Genomic DNA, 19,658 nt, shown 5'->3' with positions numbered 1-19,658 from the left:
CAAACCCACACTGGAGCAGAAATTCCCCTCTGCATTGCATGCTGCTGTCACTTTCATTGATAATTGGATTTTATGGTACCCTCTACACTGCATGCTGCTTTCACTTTCTTTGATCATCGGGCTTTATGGTAGCCTCCACACTCCATGGCTTTCACTTCCTTTGATCACTGGATTTTATCATACCTTCTGCATAGATTTATGGCCGTTTTATGGCCATTCAGGGGTGACTTCGCAGTCAGTACTGCGGTTGGCCCAGGGTATTTGAATGTGGTTTTGAGCTGCACTTTTCCCCTCCCAGTTGAGGAAATGTGGAGCGAATGCTAGATGCAGAATTGTCCTATGAGGGAGGGGAGGCCGAAAGACAACTGGCCAAGGCCACCCAGTGAGATTCAGGGCTGTGTATAATTTGCACTCAAATCTACACAGCCCACCCCCAAACCAGCGCTCTCCATACTGGCTCTCAACAACTCAAACATGCATTATCTCAGCAATCCTAACAAGAGTACTATAAAATGCTGTTATTCCCTTCTTGCAGAGGAAGGGCTCAGGCTGTGAGGCTCACAGCTGTGCAGTGAGGGGAGATGTGAACTGCGACCTCCTGCGACTTACCCTACGTCAGAAAACGCACACACTTCCCGACATGGGACCAGAATCTTCAGCTTGGATCCCCACCTGAACTAGAATCCTATCAAATAATACTATGAACTGCATTGCAATAACCAAGGGCAACCTCTAGTCAAAGATCCTGGAAATGCTGAGCCTGAAAGCATATCCTGTTAGCCAGGGGTCTTGTTGTACAAAAAGAGCTGCCGGAGCTCATTAGCATAACTCATTAGCATAACTTATTTGCATATGCCACGCCCCCTGACATCACCGGAAGTGACAGAAGGCCACACCCCCTGACATCACCGGAAGTGTGTCAGAAGGCCCTCCCACGCTCCAGTGTCCTGAAATGTGGATGCTACAGGGTCATAGGCAGTACATGCAATTTGCTTTTAATTTTTAAAAATACTTTCCAGGAAGAGCACTTTTCAGCTCTACTGCTTGAGTGCTTTCAAAACCCTTTAAAAGAAAAATAGATGGAGAATGTAAGGAGGGAACCCCTCCTCAGCAGACACACTTGGCCATTTCAGAACCTCTTACTCTTTGTGTTTTTGCTTTTTTTTTAAACTTGAAGCATGCGCTCTCCTTCCACTACCACCTAGATGGAGAATGTAAGGAGGGAACCCCTCCTCAGCAGACACACTTGGCCATTTCAGAACCTCTTACTCTTTGTGTTTTTGCTTCTTCTTTTTTTTAAACTTGAAGCATGAGCTCTCCTTCCACTACCACCTTTCCTGAAAATTACCCTTTTAAAAGTATGTTTTAATTTGCTAGGAAGAAAAAAGAGATTCTCTGTGGTTGCTGAGTCAATTATGTATCACAGTGGAGTAACAATAAGAAAGCACCAGAATGATAGCATGAGGATGACAATGTACTTAGGCATTTGACAGGCAGAAACAATCACCCTTCTTTGGTGCCATTGGAGAGAGCATTAACCAGCTTATTGAAACAAACTGAATTACTCCACAGTTGCAAACATATTAACTCTGTTCATAAAGTCTAAACACAGTCTACTTAAGCTAGGGTTGCCAGGTCCCAACGACGTGCCAGCAAAGGGTGAGAGGGAACTTTCCGGGAGTGGGGAGGCACAATACAACATACCTGTGTCACCAGGAAGTGATGTAGGCACATCGGGGACATCAGGCGATGACGCTTTGGGTTTTGGGCAAAACTCTATGGTAGAATTAGCTACAAATCATAGAGTTCTGCCCAAAAGCCAGACCGTCGCCACCCAACATCCCCGACATGCCTACATTACTTCTGGGTAACATATACACGTCACTGTTATTTCCAGCTTCTCAGAGGTAAAGGGGGTAATTTTTGGGGGGGGGGACCTGAAAGTGAAAGACCCCCACCTGGACCAGGAGGTCTGGCAACCATAACCTAAGCATTAAACAGAAATATAATCACATTTGTAAAATGCCACAGATTTGGTTATTTTGGTAATGCTAGAATGCATTCTTTAAAAGATGTATAAAAATTAAATCACAGATGTCATTCTCTACTATTGGTACAGTTTTGTAACAGTGTTCATGACTTCTAAAAAGACTCATTTATTAGAACATTGGTGTGTGCTGAATCAGACCGATGGCCCGCCTAGTCCAGCATGCTGGTCCACACAGCAGCCACACAGGTGTTCTGGAGGGCCAAACAAACAGCACACAGAGGCTGAGGCCTTCCTCCCAGCAGTGGTATTCAGAGGTTTGCTGTCTCTGTATATGAAGGTTCCCTTTAGTTACCATGGTCAGTAGCCCTTGATGGAAGTCTTTTCCAAGAATCTGTCTAACCCCCTTTTAAAAGCCATTTATGCTCATGGCCATCACTATGACCACTGCCAGAGAACTGCACAATTTAATTACTCATTGATTAAATAAGTATTTCCTTTGGCATGTTCTGAACATTTTTGTTGTTCTTCAGTTGCACAGTCAAGCGCGACTCTTCACGACCCCATGGACCACATCACACCAGACCCTCCTGTCCTCCGTTGTCCTCCAGAGAGTGCTCAACTTCTGAACATATTTCTCAACAACTTCACTGGGTGCCCCTGAGTTCTAGTACTGCAGTAGAAGAGGGAGAAAAGCTCCCTCTATCCACTTTCTCTACCCCTCATGTAACTCTATAAATCTTTTTTCTCGACTGAAATATCCTAGACTCCTCAACCTTTTCCTATAGGAAAGGTGCTCCGACCCCCCTAATCATCTTGGTTGTCCTCTTCTGTTCTTTTCCCAGCTCTGCAATAACCTTTTGGAGATAGGGTGACTGGAACTGCACACGGTATTCTAAATGAGGCTGCATCGTAGCTCTGTACAAGGGCATTACAATATTGGCCATTTTGTTTTTAGTTTCGTTCAGGGCTCTTTTTGCAGAAAAAGCCCAGCAGAAACTCATTAGCATAATAGGCCACACCCAACAGCAGAAACTCATTAGCATATTAGGCCACACCCCTGACAGCACAGCACATTAGCACATTAGGCCGCACCCCCACGTTACCAGAAGTGTGGTCATCCAGCCACACCCACCTTTTGCTTCTTATTCTGTTTACCTTGTTTGTTGTCAAAACCCAGGGCTCTTTTTGTAGCAGGAACCCGATGCTTGTTAGGCCACACACCCCTAATGTAGCCAATCCTAATGAGTTTCTGCTGTTGGGTGTGGCCTATTATGCTAATGAGTTCCTGCTGGGCGTGGCCAACTCGGGAGCCAGCCGGAACTCCGTTCCTGTGCGTTCCTGCCCAAAAATAGCCCTGGTTTCGTTCCTAATAATCTCTACCATGGAGTTTGCCTCTTTTACTGCTGCCATACACTAGGCTGACATTTTCACCAAGATCTCTTTCAGTATTAGATCTCTTTCAGTATTAGTCTCAGAGAGTCCAGACTCTATCAGCATATGTTTCCAGTTAGGATTGTTTGTTCCAATATGTATCATCTTACACTTATCCATGCTGAACTTCATTTGCCATGTTGTTGCCCACTCACCCAATCTGGAGAGATCCTCCTGTACCTCTTCAAAATCTCCCCTGGTTTTCACCATCCTGGACATGGTATTATCTGCAAACTTGGCTACTACACTACTCACCCCCCCCCCCATTCCAAATCATTTATGAACAAATTAGATAGCATCAGTCCCAACAGCAATCCTTGTGGGACCCACTGCTCCCTACATCATAAGAACTGTCAGTTTATTCCTACTGTCTGCTTCCTGCCACTTAAGCAATTTTTAATCCACAAATGGGCCTGCTGTCTTATCTCATGATTGCCAAAATTAATACACGGCAGTCTTTGATGAGATACTTTATCAAAAGCTTTTTGGAAGTCCAAGTATATAATACCCGGTCGCTGCTGTCTACATGCCTGTTCACTTTCTCAAAGAACCCCAAAAGGTTGGTGAAGCAGGACTTCCCTTTGCAGAAGCCATGCTGATTTCCCCCTCAGTAGATTTTGTTCCTCAAATTGCTTAATAGTTCTCTCTTTAATAACAAACGTTTCTACTAATTTACCTGGAATGGATGTTAGGCTGACTGGCCTATGAGTCCCTGGATCCCATCTGGACCCCTTTTTAAACAATGGGGCGACATTGGCTACTTTTCAGTCATCCGGCACTGAGGCTGATTTTAGCAACAAATTACATATGCTGGTTAGTAGATCAAATAGAAATCCAGCTTCCCTCACCCCATGTTCAGCACAGGATATAAATAATTCCTGTGAACATGAGCCCCAGTGTGTTAATTCTATATCCTCTCCTCTGTTTGAAACACTGCATGTAGTCTGCTGAAAGAGAGCAGTCGTTGGGAATATATAGAACACTGAGATTAATCAAGCACTATGATGTTTGATGTGTCATAGAGGGAGTAAAAGACTATCAGCTCTGCCACGTTATCACAGACATATTTCCAATAGTATTATTATTATTATGAAGGCTGTAATTTAACCTAAGAGACTTCATAATGTGCTTGTTACAAGGAATGGACATGGAACTGAAATGAGTTCCGCATGAGACCTGTGACGGCAGCCGTGATTAAAAGGATTCAAAACAAAGACGAAAAGGAGATAAGTCTCATGTGTTTCTTTCTGTTTGCAGGTCATGCATACACATGAAGCTGAATCAGACCACCAGTCCATCAAGATAAGTACTGACTACCCAGACGGGCAGCAACTCTCCAGGGTCTTGGGTAGGAGTCTTCTGCATCACCTACTACCTGGAGCTTTCAACTGGAGATGCTGGGGACTGAACCTGGGACCTTCTGATTGCACAGCAGATGCTCTACCACTGACCCACGGCCCCCTCCCCTACATCAATATGAAATGTGTTGTGTTAAAATGAGACAGACCATCCTCTGCTTTATATCAACACAGTAATCAGCAGACAATTGATAGTGGGTGGGTGGGCAACTTCTGACCCTCCCCTGTCCAGTTCTTCTGTGTTCTCTCACTATGCCAAGAGGCAGACTGCTGACCCACATGACCAGATGTACGATAAATGTCACATTGCCTCTAGAATTTACTGATGACAGTAAGGATCAGGAAGGTAACCCCTTCCTCAAAGCCTTTTTTGTTCTCTCGAGCGCTGTAATGGAGACGTGTCTTCCTCAATCTACTTCCTTAATCTGTAGAATTACATTCACTGCTAGCTGAGTCCTGTGGATCTCATCCAAAGATTAGTGAAATTTCTAAGTGCATATGTGGTGGCCAACATACACAGGCTTTCTAATTACTTCAGAATCAAGGATAACACTTTCTAAAATACTGGGGCCTGTGTGAAGACTTGCCTCTGTTACAGAAGTGAGCAAGCAGTCCTCACATGTACAGGAACTCTATCCACGTATGTGGGCTCAAGCATACGTGTCTAAAACAGACTGCTATATTTAGTCAATTAATCAGGTTTGGGTGGGAAGCCGTGTTGCTCTGAAGCAGCCAAACAAAGTTTGAGTCCAGTGGCACCTTTAAGACCAACAAAGTTTTACTCAAGAGATAAGCTTTCGTGTGCAAGAACATTTCAATTCAATTTCAATAGCATTAATGGCATAAAATATGATAAAACACAAAGATGATCTTACATAAATAAAAGTCAAAATGGGAGTGGTACTGTTCAGATAAAACAATATCAAAGAATAACAATAGACGGGGGCAAAATTAATCAAATATTCTCTGCCCTAGCCTTAGAAACGTGATTACCCTTATGCAACACAATAGCCAAATACTCAGCCACGAGTTCTGCCAGCTTGCTGGCTTTATCAGGCGCTGTAGCTGAAGAAGTGTGCTTACACACAAAACCTTAAACCTTGAATAAAACTTTGTTGGTATTAAAGGTGCCATTGGACTCAAAACTTTAGTCAATTAATCAGTTAGATTAATTGGTTAAAAGCATTTTCATCATTTTAAAGGTGTAACAGTGTTCCGTGTGCCTTGGTGTTTAGTCATGCCGGCCACATGACCACGGAATCATCTTCGGACAGCGCTGGTTCTTCGGCTTTGAAACGGAGATGAGCACCGCAACCCTAGAGTCAGATTCAACTGGCTTTCGAGCAAGGGAACCTTTACCTTTTACCAATTAACTCAACAACAGGTTTAAAAATTAAAATATTTCATATACACACACACACACACAATGTAAGTATACAAGTGGGTGGCAGGCAGAGGGGTTCCTTAGACAGCAGGGGATGCCTCATCTATGATGGTGCCTCCTACAACACGTGAGGGACTATTTTTACTTTTTTTAAAGTTTGAACAATTGATACATACTTTTATGCACATTGTACTGATTAATGTTCATATGACTCGTACAAAAGTGCTCCCCAGTCACAACCAACATCACAACTCTGGCAATGCCTCCTACAACACGTGAGGGACTATTTTTACTTTTTTAAAAGTTTGAACAATTGATACCTACTTTTATGCACATTGTACTGATTAATGTTCATATGACTCGTACAAAAGTGCTCTCCAGTCACAACCGACATCACAACTCTGGCAAAGGGCTTTCAAGGCAAGTGAGAAGCAGAGGTGGTTTGCCATTGCCTTCCTATGATTTTATCTCCATTTATCTCCAAGAGTTCGCTGTTGCAATAAGCAATGAGTGCTTTTATAGTGCGCTTTAAACCAATCTGACTTCTGGAGAGCAAGATGAGGTCGTCAGCATATAGCAAGGTGGGTACTGGGCGATTTCCCAGACAAGGTGCGTGGGTGGAGATGCCTTGCAAGCTTGGAACGAAGTCGTTTAAATATAGGTTGAATAAATGAGGTGCAAGGACACAGCCCTGGCAGACACCTCTTTGGACAGGTATTTGATTTCATATCCCAATTTGTTTAATTTAACACAGAATGAATTTTCGGAACAGTGGTTGATTATTAGCTTTAACAGTCTCATGGGTAGAGGTGCAGTGTTTAGCTTGTTCCACATCTGTTAATGGGACACATAATCAAAGGCAGCCTTTAAATCAATGAATACTGCATATAGGGAACCGGGCGTGTCTAACGCATTTTTGCTTACCAGTGAGGCAAGCACAGAGCAGGTGGTAATACATGATCACATGTTGCAATGTACTGCCAATGGCCCAGATGAAGGGCCGTTTCCTTAAGACACCCCCAGATCAGAGCGTTTGTGACTGTCCTTTGGCAGTGGTTGATTCATTGTACCATGCCATTTTCTACTACTCTGCAAAAAATGTATTGTGGATATGGTAAACTTCTGTTTTACTGTGATTTTTAATTCTTAAATTTGTTTTTTTTTATACTGTATGGCCTATGGGCTGTTAAACGTGAATAAACTTGAACTTGAAACTTCTTATGCAGAGTCTTCCTATACCATGCCTCCCCCCCCCCCAAGTTATATAAGGTGGTGAGAGCCATGATCTCTAGACCCTTTGGGTTCTCTGCTTTTTTTTTTTCTGTTAGCCTCAGAGAGACTCAGTATTTTCTCTCTCTCTCTCTTTTGACAGTGTGGCTCTTTGCAGTATGCTACTCTTATCAGATGTACATCTATATCTACCCTCTTGTTATCCAGGTCTACGAGTAATGTTAAATGAATTTGCATTGCTGTCGGTGAACTGAATTTCTGTGCTCGCACTGGGGAACTCCCAGGCAAAAACCGTGGCCAAGAGAAAATCAGCGCTTCAGTAACCTTATCATGCATTACAGATCTGACAAATTCAATATTGCATAGCAAGGTGGGAGGGGAAGATGTCTGCAAACAAAATGAAATAATGTGTGATAGCGAAGTCCATCTTAGCAAAATGGAATATTACAGCAGTGATTGTTGAAGCAACAAACTAGCAGGTGACATTTAGTGTGGCTGAGAGAGTTGCCAGCCCTGGGCTGGGAAATACCTGGAGATCTTGGGGGTGGAGCCTGGGGAGGGAGGGGTTCGGGAGGGATCTCAGTGGGAGTATGATGCCATAGAGTCCACCTTCCAAAGCAGCCATTTTTTCCAGGTGATCTCTGTCACCTGGAGATTAGTTGTAATCCCAGAAGTTCTCCAGCCACCACTTGAAGGCTGGTAACACTAGGTGCTGGATACAAAAAAGGTGCATAATGTTTGGCTTAGCACATCAGCCATTGCAGATTCTAGTATACTGGGAATAGTGACCAAAAATGGCAACTCTCAGTGGCTTTTGCTCATAAAGGGGGCAAATTAATACAAGTAACACTGTAATGGTTTTACCTTTCTGTTAAAGTTTTCACTGAATGCTATGACTTCACAATTATGTACATCCCAAGGTAAGAACCATATAGTAGGTACCCAAAGTAATAGGTTTGCCACATGGGGGTTTACAGGACTGAATGTAATGGAAAATCTGACAAAGAACTTTATGGTTATGAATTACATGAAGGATCTTCTATTCTGAATCCATGGCCTGGTAATTTGTAAATGGTTCTAAGGGGTAGAACTACATAGCAGAAGTATGTCCATCACTAGCCATTAGTTAAGATGGAGGCTGCCACTACTTCATGTTATTCTTGCCTGGTGGGGATGGTCCCTGTCAATAGCCCAAGTTTGTGCATGTCATACTCAGAGGTTTGGGAGACACGTGTGACTCTTTACATGCCACCTGTGGCTCATCTGAGCACTGTTTCCCCAGTGCAGCACCCACCCTATGTTCCAGGAAAGTGGGTAAGGTCATTGCCCAGTAGGGCTTGTGGTTGGCTGGTGGTTTCCATCTTGAAACAGGTGCCAGCACAGAGACTGGAGGACAGGTAAACTGTGAGCCTCTCTGAGATGTGGGCCTCGTGCTGGGGATGAAAGTAAAAGGTCCATCCTGTCCAACAACTCCCTACATCCATCTTCACAATGTCTGCACTCTCATCCTGGGCAGCAGCCAACAGAAGAACAAGCTGGCCACAGGAAAGAGAGAGCACAACCAACACCACCGGAACAGCTATCCAGGAAAAGAGCAAACTGGCCATAGTGGAGTGGTGCTAGTTTTACCACAAGAAGCTTTTCCATGGCAAGCATGCTCGCCTCCAGGTGTCTTGGAAATCCTACTCTCTTTACCTGAACTGCTGTGCCTCACACTAAAAACCAAACCAAATGTGACAGAGAACTCATGCTCAGAAATATGGTCATAGTTATATATTTAATATTAATAGTTATTAATGTATGTGTGTGTTTGATGGCACACTGGTCATAATAGGCACACACTGTATACACATACAGCTTATTGTATGTGTGTGTTTGGTGGCATGCAGGGCATACAGTAGTAATGTGGCTCTTTTGGCTGACAGCACTTGTGAATGTGGGGGCCGCGGTGGCTCAAGTGGTTAAGATGCTGAGCTGCAGATCGGAAGGCTGGTAGTTCAGCAGTTCGAGACCCGAGTCCCGTGTGACAGATTGAGCTCCCATCTCTGGTCCCAGCTCCTGCCAACCTAGCAGTTCGAAAGCAAGAAATTGCAAGTAGATAAATAGGCACCACTTCGGTGGGAAGGTAACAGCGTTCCGTGCGCCTTGGTGTTTAGTCATGCTGGCCAAATGACCACGGAAATGTCTTCGGACAGCGCTGGTTCTTTAGCTTGGAAACGGAGATGAGCACCGCAACCCTACAGTCGGATTCGACTGGCTTTCGAGCAAGGGAAACCTTTACCTTTACCTTACTTGTGAATGTGGATCTCTGCAAGCTGCAAAGTGAGTACTACTGATCGAAATACGACATCCGAAATAGCTGGAAGTGCTCCCTCTAAGCTGAGTTAGTGCGAGCTAGCTCACAGTTTTTTAGTCTCCAGCTCACACGTTTCTGTCTTAGCACAGGAAGGACAGCTCCAGAGCAAACTAATTGATGCAGCAGACAAATCACTCACTCACAACTTTAAAGCCAGTAGTTCACAAAGTAGACTTTTTGCTCACAAGACTCCACAGCTCAGAGGGAGCATATACTTCCATGGAAGTATATACTAATGTGTTGTTAAATGGAAGTAAAACACTAGGGGAGTCCCCATATCTCAGATTGTAGGGCACCCTCTTTGCCTGAAGAAAAGGCTTGCCTACATGTGACTGTTTTACATGCTGGGCCGAATTCAGATCAGGTGCCAGGGAAGGAGGGGCTCATCCCTGCCACATGGCTTTCCTAAGCTGAAACGGCCCCACGGGCACTGGTGGCCCCATTGTGTGGCTATATATGCAGAAGCCCCATCCTCCCAGGTATCACAGTCCTGATATGAATCAGGCCATGAGGCACTTGGGGGAAGTAATTTGTTTTTTTTTAAGGTCACATCTAGTTTGAGCATCTCCAGTGAATGGATTTCAGAGAGCAGGTACTGCCCAGGATCCTGGAGAGCCGCTGCCAGTCACAGTAGCCAATATTAAGCAACTTGGGATCTGACTCAATAGGCAGGTTAATACGCCCAAGTAGGTTCACTGGACTTAGAATTCAGGCTTTTTAAAAGGTTCGCTACAAAAATTTGCTATTGTAAGGAGGCTGTACTTGCTTTCCTGAAAGGAAGCCTGATTGCTGGAAATATTTCATGAACAAGAATTGCTCTAAAGTATTCCTATGGAAATCTGTATTAAAACTTCCCTCAACATAAGAACATAAGAGACGCCAATGTTGGATCAGGCCAAAGGCCCATCCAGTCCAACACTCTGTGTCACACAGTGGCCAGAAATACCAGGTGCCATCAGGAGGTCCACCAGTGGGGCCAGGACATTAGAAGCCCTCCCACTGTTGACCCCCCCCCAAGGACCAAGAAGACAGAGCATCACTTGCCCCAGAGTCCCTATCTATACCTTGTGGCTAATAGCCACTGATGGACCTCTACTCCATATGCTTATCTAATTCCCTTTTGAAGCCGTCCATGCTTGTACCCGCCACCACTTCCTGTGGCAGTGAATTCCAAGTGTTAATCACTCTTTGGGTGAAGAAGTACTTCCTTTTATCCGTTCTAACCCGACCGCTCAGCAATTTCATGGAGTCCCCACGAGTTCTTGTATTGTGAGAAAGGGAGAAAAGCACCTCTTTCTCTACCTGCTCTTTCCCATGCATAATCTTATAAACCTCAATCATGTCACCCCTCAGTCGTCGTTTCTCCAAGCTAAAGAGCCCTAAGCGCCTTAACCTTTCCTCATAGGGAAAGTGTTCCAACTCAAGTTCAAGACCAGCAAAATCACTCACACCAGGATAATTTAGAAAGTCCGAAAATTAATTGGAACTCTCAACCGGACTCTGTATCACCTCACTACAGAAATGCAGAGTTTTCCTTCGCTGGCTGGGCTGTCAACTACTCTTGAAGATCATGCGGCGCTCAATCAATTACTTCAGTATGACCTTTCTTTCTGAATTTTTTAAAAGAAATAATACATTTGATGCCAACGTCACACGCGCAAGAGGCTTATATACATAGCCCCTTATGCCGCTTAAGCAATAGACGCTTGGCCATTCACGAAGGCAGAACAAAAATATCGCCTCTCTTTTGCAGCTTCTGAAAGACAATTTTACTTACACTCAGCAGGTAACACCAAAGCTTTTTGCCTGATCCTGGCTTGCTGCTGAGTGGAAGACACTGGAAGCTGAATGAGAGGCATTCACTGCTGTGCTGCAAGTTTTTAATTTACTTAAATTTTGCTCTATGAAAGCTTTTCCATTTTATCCATCTACATGGGATTGAATTTTTAAAACACAGTATAAAGTTCATTGCCATTAAACTCTGACTTATTGTATGCATTCTTAGGTTCTTTGTAAAGAACATGAAACACTCTGTATTTAGAGTCATTTTCTTCCTTTTAATGCTTTTACTGCTTTTGATTCCATCATAATGAAACATATAAATGCTACGCCTATTATGTACTTATTCTTTTGCTCTTTGACAGGCATGCATGAAGGCCCACATCACGAAGCTGCAAATGAGTCCCAAGAAGAACAGGGATGCCCGTAAATGGTGGTTGTTCCAGGAATACAAGGTCCTTAACTTCCTATTAATGCATGAGATTGATAATAATAAGGCAAAACATATACATCACTTCTAAAAGGCCACAGGTTAGACACCACGGAACTTTCCCCCTATAATGGTGGCATTTTCCTCCGGTGCAAGAAGCCAATTCTTCCTCTGCTGCAAAAAGCTCTTCCACTAGTGCAAGGCTCCTTGTAGTGATGTCCACAGGCAAAGGCAGCTTTAAGAAGGGATTAGACAGATTTGTACCTGAGGGAAGGTGGCATGGTTTAGCCCAATCTCATCAGATCTCAGAAGCTTAGCAGGGTTGGCTCTTGGAAGGGAGACCACCAAGGAAGACTCTGCAGAGGAAAACAAGAGCACCCCCCCCTTCTCACTTGACCTGAAACCCCATTGCTGGGGTCACCATAAGTTGGCTGTGACTTGAAGGCCCTTTACACACAGAGGGATTCACGGAGGACAGGTCTTCAGTGGCTACTACCCATGGTGACTAAAGGGAACCGCCACATTCAGGCGTCTCTGAATACCAAGTGCCAGGAGGTAACATCCATTGGGAAAGGCCTCGGCATCTATGCCCTGTTGTTAGCCTGCCAGAGTAACTGTTTGGCCACTGTATGAGACAGGTTGCTGGCACTGGTCTGATCCAGCAGAGTTCTTCCTAAATCCTTATGATCTTGTGCTGGAAGAAAACACCACTGTTAACAGAAAAGTTCCATGGGCTCTATCCAATCCATTGTTGTAAGCAAAAATTATATTAATTTCAAAGCTCTTGGGTGCAACCAAATACAGAATTTGTAAGACCTTTACGTTCATCCTTCTTTTAGAAAGCTAGGGGATAAAGGAGTAGCTATGAAATTACTCTCTTCCCAGCACTGTAAAGTCTGCACAAATGATTTCCACTGAGATTGTCTCCTGTTTTCTGTTAACCTTTTCCCATGATTGGCTATTATTGATTAACATTTACACCCATAATGTTTTGGAGTTAGACAGTGAACAGGTTTCTATTACTCTGATTGCTGATGGAATTTTCAGGAACGGCAAAAAAACCCAATGACTGGAGATTCACTGGAAAAAGTAGTCAAATGTTTTATGAAATCATGGTCCATATCTGGGAACAGGTGCCAGACTGTGTAACATTCCCATACAGGAAATTCCACAAGTGGGATGGGGAAATATTAGGGTTGCCAACCTCCAGGTAGCACCCGGAGATCTCCTGCTATTACAATTGATCTCCAGATGACCAAGATCAGTTCCCCTGGAGAAAATGGCTGCTTTGGAGGGCGGACTCTATGGCATTTTATGCTACTGAGGTCCTTCCACTCCCCAAGCTCTGCCTTCCCCAGGCCCTACCCCCCCAAAAAAATCTCCACATATTTCCCAACCCAGAGCTGGCAGTCCTAGGAAATAGTCATGTTTCAATTTGTCACTTAGGGGAGGAAAACATATTTGATGATAGCTTCGTGCAGTTGACGTTGCCCCCTTTAAGCTTAGCCGCGTCTGTTCCTGAGCCCTCCTGTTTTTGCACAGTTGTATTTTTCCAGTATCACCAGAGTTACAAACTCATAAGTATTTCATGATGCTTTTCTAAAGACAGCTCATCTGCAGTGTCATCCTAAGGGGGTCTACTAAGAATCCTACTCAGGAGCCTACTCAATGGGGCCCACTCTCAGGAAGGTATTCCTATGGTTGCGCTGCTAATTCACTTAGCCTGTTTACCTCTGTGTAGGACAAGAGCTGGGAGCAAAGAACAGAAAATCTACCCTGAAGGGAATAGTCAATGCAAAACAACCCAAAATAAAGGAAAATATTACTGAGATGTAACTCAGAGCAAAATACAGCTGATATAGTTGCTTGCCTTAATTCTTTCTAGAAAAGTGTCCATGTACTCCTTGGTATATGAAGAATGCCAGGGCATTTACAATGCAATCCTATGCAGAGGTACTCCAGATTGGAGTCATTTCAACAGAGTAACTCTGCATAGGATTGCACTGTTAGTTCCACTAGTGGATTAAAGGTCACAAGTAAAATGGGGAAGCATTCTTCACCTTCATTTCATTAATCCAGTCTGTACATCTGGAGCCAAAACTAGTTTGGAACAAGGTGCTTGAAAATGTAGGCAAACTGGAGAATCCCACTAAATCAAAATAAAATTAGTTTTTGCATAAGCATGTAACAGGGGTCGAAGGCAGCAGGTGAGGAAAACACGCACAATTCTGAACATGAATGTGCAAAGGCAAGTGATAGAATTTGGACTCCCAAAATAATAAAGAACTGCAGAACAAGCAGCTATAAGACAATTAGAGGCGAGACACCTGGCTTCAAAAGAATGTTCTGAGCAAAGTACAGGGGAAAGATTCTGGCACTATAAGGAATCCCTTCCTCTCCAATTGCTGCAGACAGTTAGCTGGTTCTAAAAATTCTAGGATCAAAGTCACTTTTGCTCCATTGTCCAACAACCCCTCCCCCCCCCAGCATCTGTTTCTATTGCTAACATTTCAGGAGGAGACTTACTCTCTCATGTGTCTCAGCTTGGTTGCCGCCATGGTGCTGTTGAGAGCTCTCGATCCCCCGGGCCCCGGTGGAGTCATGCTGGTGACAGTCCCAGAACCTACAGATCAATGCACAGACACACAACCTTATTCACCTTGCTTGCCTCTGCATTAACAACAAATCCAAAAGTGCTAGTCAAGGGCAGTCAGGAATGGGAAGGCAATTTACCTTTGTCACAAGGAAATGCAGCATTCATTCAAAGATAAATTAGTGTATTAAATACACATTAGGGAAACTTGGTTCAGAGGGCACAGGAAACACAAGAATGATTTTAATTCAATGGCACGCACGATTCAGGAGGAGCTTTCGTGTGGGAAAATCCTGTGGCATTCAACATAGTGCATCAATAGGGTTGCCAGCTCTGCGTTGGGAAATACTTGGGAGATTTTGGAGGTGGGACCTGGGGAGGGTGGGGTTTGGGGAGGGGAGGGACCTCAGTAAGGTATAATGCCATATAGCCCACCCTCCAGAGCAGCCATTTTCTCCAGGGGAACTGATCGCTATTGTCTGGAATCAGCTGTAATAGCGTGAAACCTCCAGACCCTACTTGGAGGTTGGCATAAAGAGAAGTTAACTGGGACATGACCTCATCTTCTCTCTCTCGCCTTGCAGGTATTTCTTCACAACAATTTCTTTTATTTCGGGGATAAAATTGCATACCTAAACTGCCAAAATGTAATCTGAGAAGAATCTTCAGATGTAGGCCAGTTGCATATGGGGCATTAAATCGTGACCCTGCTGTGGAAGCAGCAGCAGCAGCAGCAAGCGGAATGGAGGCACAAGAGAACGGCATCTGCATGCCCCACGGCTACACTGCTCACTGCAACTGCTGCCCTGTTCACCCCCCCCTTCTCTATAAGCACATGGCTGGAACACAAATCTTACCAGCTTCCCCATGGCCAACCAACCCTCCCTTCCCCCAACAGCTGATCTGCAGCTGCTCAGCTGTTCGAAAAATGCCTGAGGGGAAAAGAAACTCTCCAGCAAAAGGGGAAAATGGCCCCTGCAGGGACTGAAGAAAGGAAAGTGGCACTAGAGCTACCATTCCCCAGGTGGGGGTGGGGGATCCCTCACTTTCGTGGACTCCTGCCTGCCGGTGGCCAGCTAACCGGTGAGAGGAATTCCCCCCTCCCAAAAAAACAGCAACATTGTGTGCAACACACTGACATCACTCAGAAGTGACCTAAACGCATCAGCGATGTGGGGGGGGGGTGACGCTATAGTTTTTGGGCAAAACTCTATGTTTTGAGAGCAATTTTACTATATAATTTTGCCCAGAAACCAGAGCATCACCCCCGATGTCATCGGCGTGCCTACATCACTTCCGGGTGACGTATGCATATCGTGTGATGTCCCTGCCCACTCCCGGAATCCCCCCCCCCAATCCCTCCGCTGGCACGACAATCGGACCTGGTAAACCTAAGCGGCACTGATGGGGACAGGACCTGAAAAAATGCACACCTTCCCATCCATATAACATCTAAAGGCACTTTGAGTGAAAAATTTCCGAAAATATTGTATTCAGCCAGATCTGGGAAACATTGCAGCAAACTGTGGGTAGGATGGATAGAAGGACAACTCATATGGATGTTCCTGAAAACAGCACTGCAGTAAGCAAGCCAAGATGAAGCAAAACATTTGTCTGGGAATACCTATAGTCATATTTATTTTCCACCACATATTAAAACTTTTAAAAAACCTGTATAAATCTCATCTCATGGTCTACTAAGAAACCAATGTCTCCTTGTTTATTAGAAGCCGGTTACCCTGAGATAGTGACAGAAATAAGTCAACGTGTAAAGAACTTTGTAGACTGAGAAAACTCTGCCAAGCTGTGAGAACATTACTCAGTGTAACCATAAGTGCCCTGTACCAATTTCATCTTTCACTTACATATACAACATTTTCTCAGGCTTCACAAGAGTTATTTTCCCATTTCCCAGTATAAGAGGAATCTAGTCCTGCAATGTACGATGTGAGGAGTCTTGGGGAATTCAATGGCTGGAATCCCACATTATTTGTACAACTGTGCCATTGTGAACAACTCATATCATTCTGGTTAATTAAAGTAGAATAATATAATAGAGAGTTGTCAGTAAAGGCATTTGTACCGCATTTCTAATTTTGCTGCTGAATGCAAATTATTTAATTCTGACATGTTTTCCTGTGAGAGAAATTGGAACAGTGATGAATTGCTTGCCTTTCTTTAGCTACAGTCTTGCAATTAATGCTTTTATTCCCCAGAACTTAATGATGCCTACCTACAAATGACTTCAGGTTTTCATCTTTTGTCAAGAGATTTTTTTTTAAAAAAGGAAAACTATATCCTCCCAAATATGTGGGTAGTACTAGTACCATGCTTTGTTTTATCTAAGCCTATGGACCATGTTCAACATTAAAAGCAGTTTCTTCAGGCCAGCAGCTGCCATGTTGCAATCCACTGACCGTGGGCCAGCCATTGGGGGGGGGGATTCCCAGAAGAAGGTTACTGATGAAGGGATTATAGTCTACAGGCCTTATGTTATTTTATTGAATTATGGAAAATTATAAACTGAGAGGATTTTAATGTCCTAGTTTTTGATATAGCTTTCATGTATTTTAAGAGTGTAACTAAAAAAGACTTGTTAAAGGATGCCCTTGTTCTGCCCCATGTAAAATTAAAAAAAAACTCCACAGTGACTGGGGGAAATCCACTGATACCTTGTGGCAGTGGAAAACAAAGCCATGCATATTCACTGTAAAATGCTTCCCCCCCATTTAAAGGATAGTATTAATTTCTCCATCTTTGGTGAAGGATCTATTATTTTAAATATGTGAAGTGACCTTCAGATATTTGCGTTATTTATAAAAAGCCACAAGAGACACAACAGTTTTAAAAGTCTCTGTTGTTGTAGCTCAACTGTTAAATTAGAAAATATATTTGTGAGATGCATCACAATGGAGGAAGTAGTTTGCATACTATTGTTCTAGCACCGTCCCAAATATTTTTTTATTCTTGCAATGCTTCAGCTTCCTTTAAGCTAAGATTTTGTTATTAAAGTCATCTTTCTCAGCTTTCCTGGGGATTCAGGCTATATAACCAATTTTTACTTTGCTTTGCTTTCGTGTAGGCTGTTGGCCAAACTTGTTCTCGGATGCAACAATATCTCCTCACTGTAGTAGTAAATTTAGGAATTGTTTAACTGAGGGGGAGATTACAGTTTATGAAGTTAAATAAAAGGACAGAGGATTAAACATAAAGAAGTTTTTGATTATGGATGAACTTTTTATATTAATGGTACCACAAGTTTTTAAAAGGGGAAAGTAGGACTCCAAGAAGGTATCGATTTAACAGAATACTTCTTTGAAATATAAGAATACTGGAAATTTTGCAAGTTTAAGATGATTGTAACCAGCTTTTTCTTGATACAAATTTCTACCACCATCCCAAATAAGCTTTACCAGATAGGCTGAGCTGCTGGGAAAGATCTAAACAGACGGGAGAAGATAACACCTCTATCAGCTTCTTCCTGTCATTATATACCATACAGCAGCATCAGAACACCTTGCTCTATATTTAATGGAAAGAAATGGTTCAAAATATCTTTAGAGGAATAGCCAAATCCAATGGAAGTAGCATTTGTCATGAGTGCTCAGTACCTTGACCCTTGCTTTACTGTAAGAGCTACTGTGATACCAGAAGTGGAAGGCCCAAGACCACATGAGTGTTGGGCAGCTGACTTTTTCAGGATATACAAATTGATACAATATGCCGTGACCACAGATCTCCATCTCACTGGCTAAAAGCGCTAAAGTTTGGAGTTTGGGATTCCAGAAAAGGCAGTGTGCAGAAAACACACTGAACCAAATGGCTTCACTGCAAACACTTAGGAGACTAGACTCGTAGGGCAACTTCACAATTTATTTGCTGCACTACTTTAAGTACATAAGAGGTTCAGTCCTATCAACTTTTCACTGGCACAAGAGGCAGTGGGGCAATGTCACCTGATTCTCTTCCTCAATGTAGTCCTGTCCCATGCGGCTTTTGCCCATGTGAGTCCCCTAATTCCCAGCACAGCCTTTTGAGTGGCCAAAAGGGCCTCCTCCTGGGATTGCCAGCTCTGGGTTGGGAAATATCTAGAGATTTGGGGGTGGAGCCTGGAGATAGTGGGCTTTGGGGAGGGGAGTGACCTCAGTAGGGAATAGTGCCAGAGAGTCCCCTCCAAAGCAGTCACTTTCTCCAGGGGAATTCATCTCTGTAGTCTAAAGATCAGTTGTAAAAGCAGGACATCTCCAGGCCCCACCTGGAGGCTGGCAACCCTAGCTCCTCCTCATTCTTGCACTGGAAGGAAAGCTGGTAGGTGCCAAACAATTGCAATGTGTCATGACCAGTCTTTCTGCTGAATGTTCCTAGATGTTGCATGCATTTTCAGTGTGCTTTGTCTTCATACTGTACTTTTTACAGTATCCAAATATGGATCACATTTTGTGTGTACAACTAAACACCTAAATGGGTGAAGTAGCTACCTAGTGTCAGCTGTTGACTCGTAGAAGGTTACAAAAGGATCTGCAGGCATTCATTAGAAGGTGACAAATCCAGAATCCATTCATTCTTGCAGCCCTTTCCCAATCTATTTCAGCATTTTGTAGCATCTTTCAAAAATGATGCACACCATAAATGATAAGCATATTTAATCCTTCCCCTTGCTGTTCTAACTTTTGTCCCCACAGAAAACTTTTACAGGAATACTGTCTAGCTACCTGAATTGAATTGAACTGAACTACTGGTATGTTAAAGTGGTCTTCTCAGGAGCTGTTGGAAGATAGAAATGTGAACCCCATGCATAAATTGCCAACTTTGTTTTACTGACCTAAGGAGAGAGGTGCCTGCTTAGCTTGTTTGGGTACAGCAGAGTTCTGCTTGAAGAATGCTGGTAACAACAACATATTCCTGCTCAGTCCTAAATATTTCATCAGCCTCCAGTATATGTAAATTGAATGACAGAAATAGTTCTTGCTAATGCCATCAAAACAACATCAATTCATGTAAAATTATACTATCACTGAGCAATTATGTGACTCTAGAATGGATGGCCTTCATTGTGCATGGCTTACACAATCTGCTTGCAAAATCAATTCTGAAAACATTTATCCAA

At 43.5% G+C, this 19,658-nt stretch overlaps 1 protein-coding gene across 1 annotated transcript in view; it reads right to left on the bottom strand.

Annotated features, from left to right (window-relative positions):
• Positions 1 to 19,658, bottom strand: part of NEK11 (NIMA related kinase 11) — a 116,944-nt gene that overhangs the window by 3,277 nt on the left and 94,009 nt on the right. Inside the window, exon 14 of the mRNA XM_015425829.1 lies at positions 14,485 to 14,581. Within this exon, the coding sequence (XP_015281315.1) occupies positions 14,485 to 14,581 (97 nt within the window). The remainder of the gene's footprint in view (positions 1 to 14,484; positions 14,582 to 19,658) is intronic.

The sequence above is a fragment of the Gekko japonicus genome, unplaced genomic scaffold, assembly GCF_001447785.1.
Source record: "Gekko japonicus isolate JY-2015 unplaced genomic scaffold, Gekko_japonicus_V1.1 scaffold2183, whole genome shotgun sequence".
Classification (NCBI taxonomy): Eukaryota; Metazoa; Chordata; class Lepidosauria; order Squamata; family Gekkonidae; genus Gekko; species Gekko japonicus.
The sequence above is the reverse complement of the archived record's forward strand: the minus strand, read 5'-3'. Positions and strand labels throughout refer to the sequence as shown.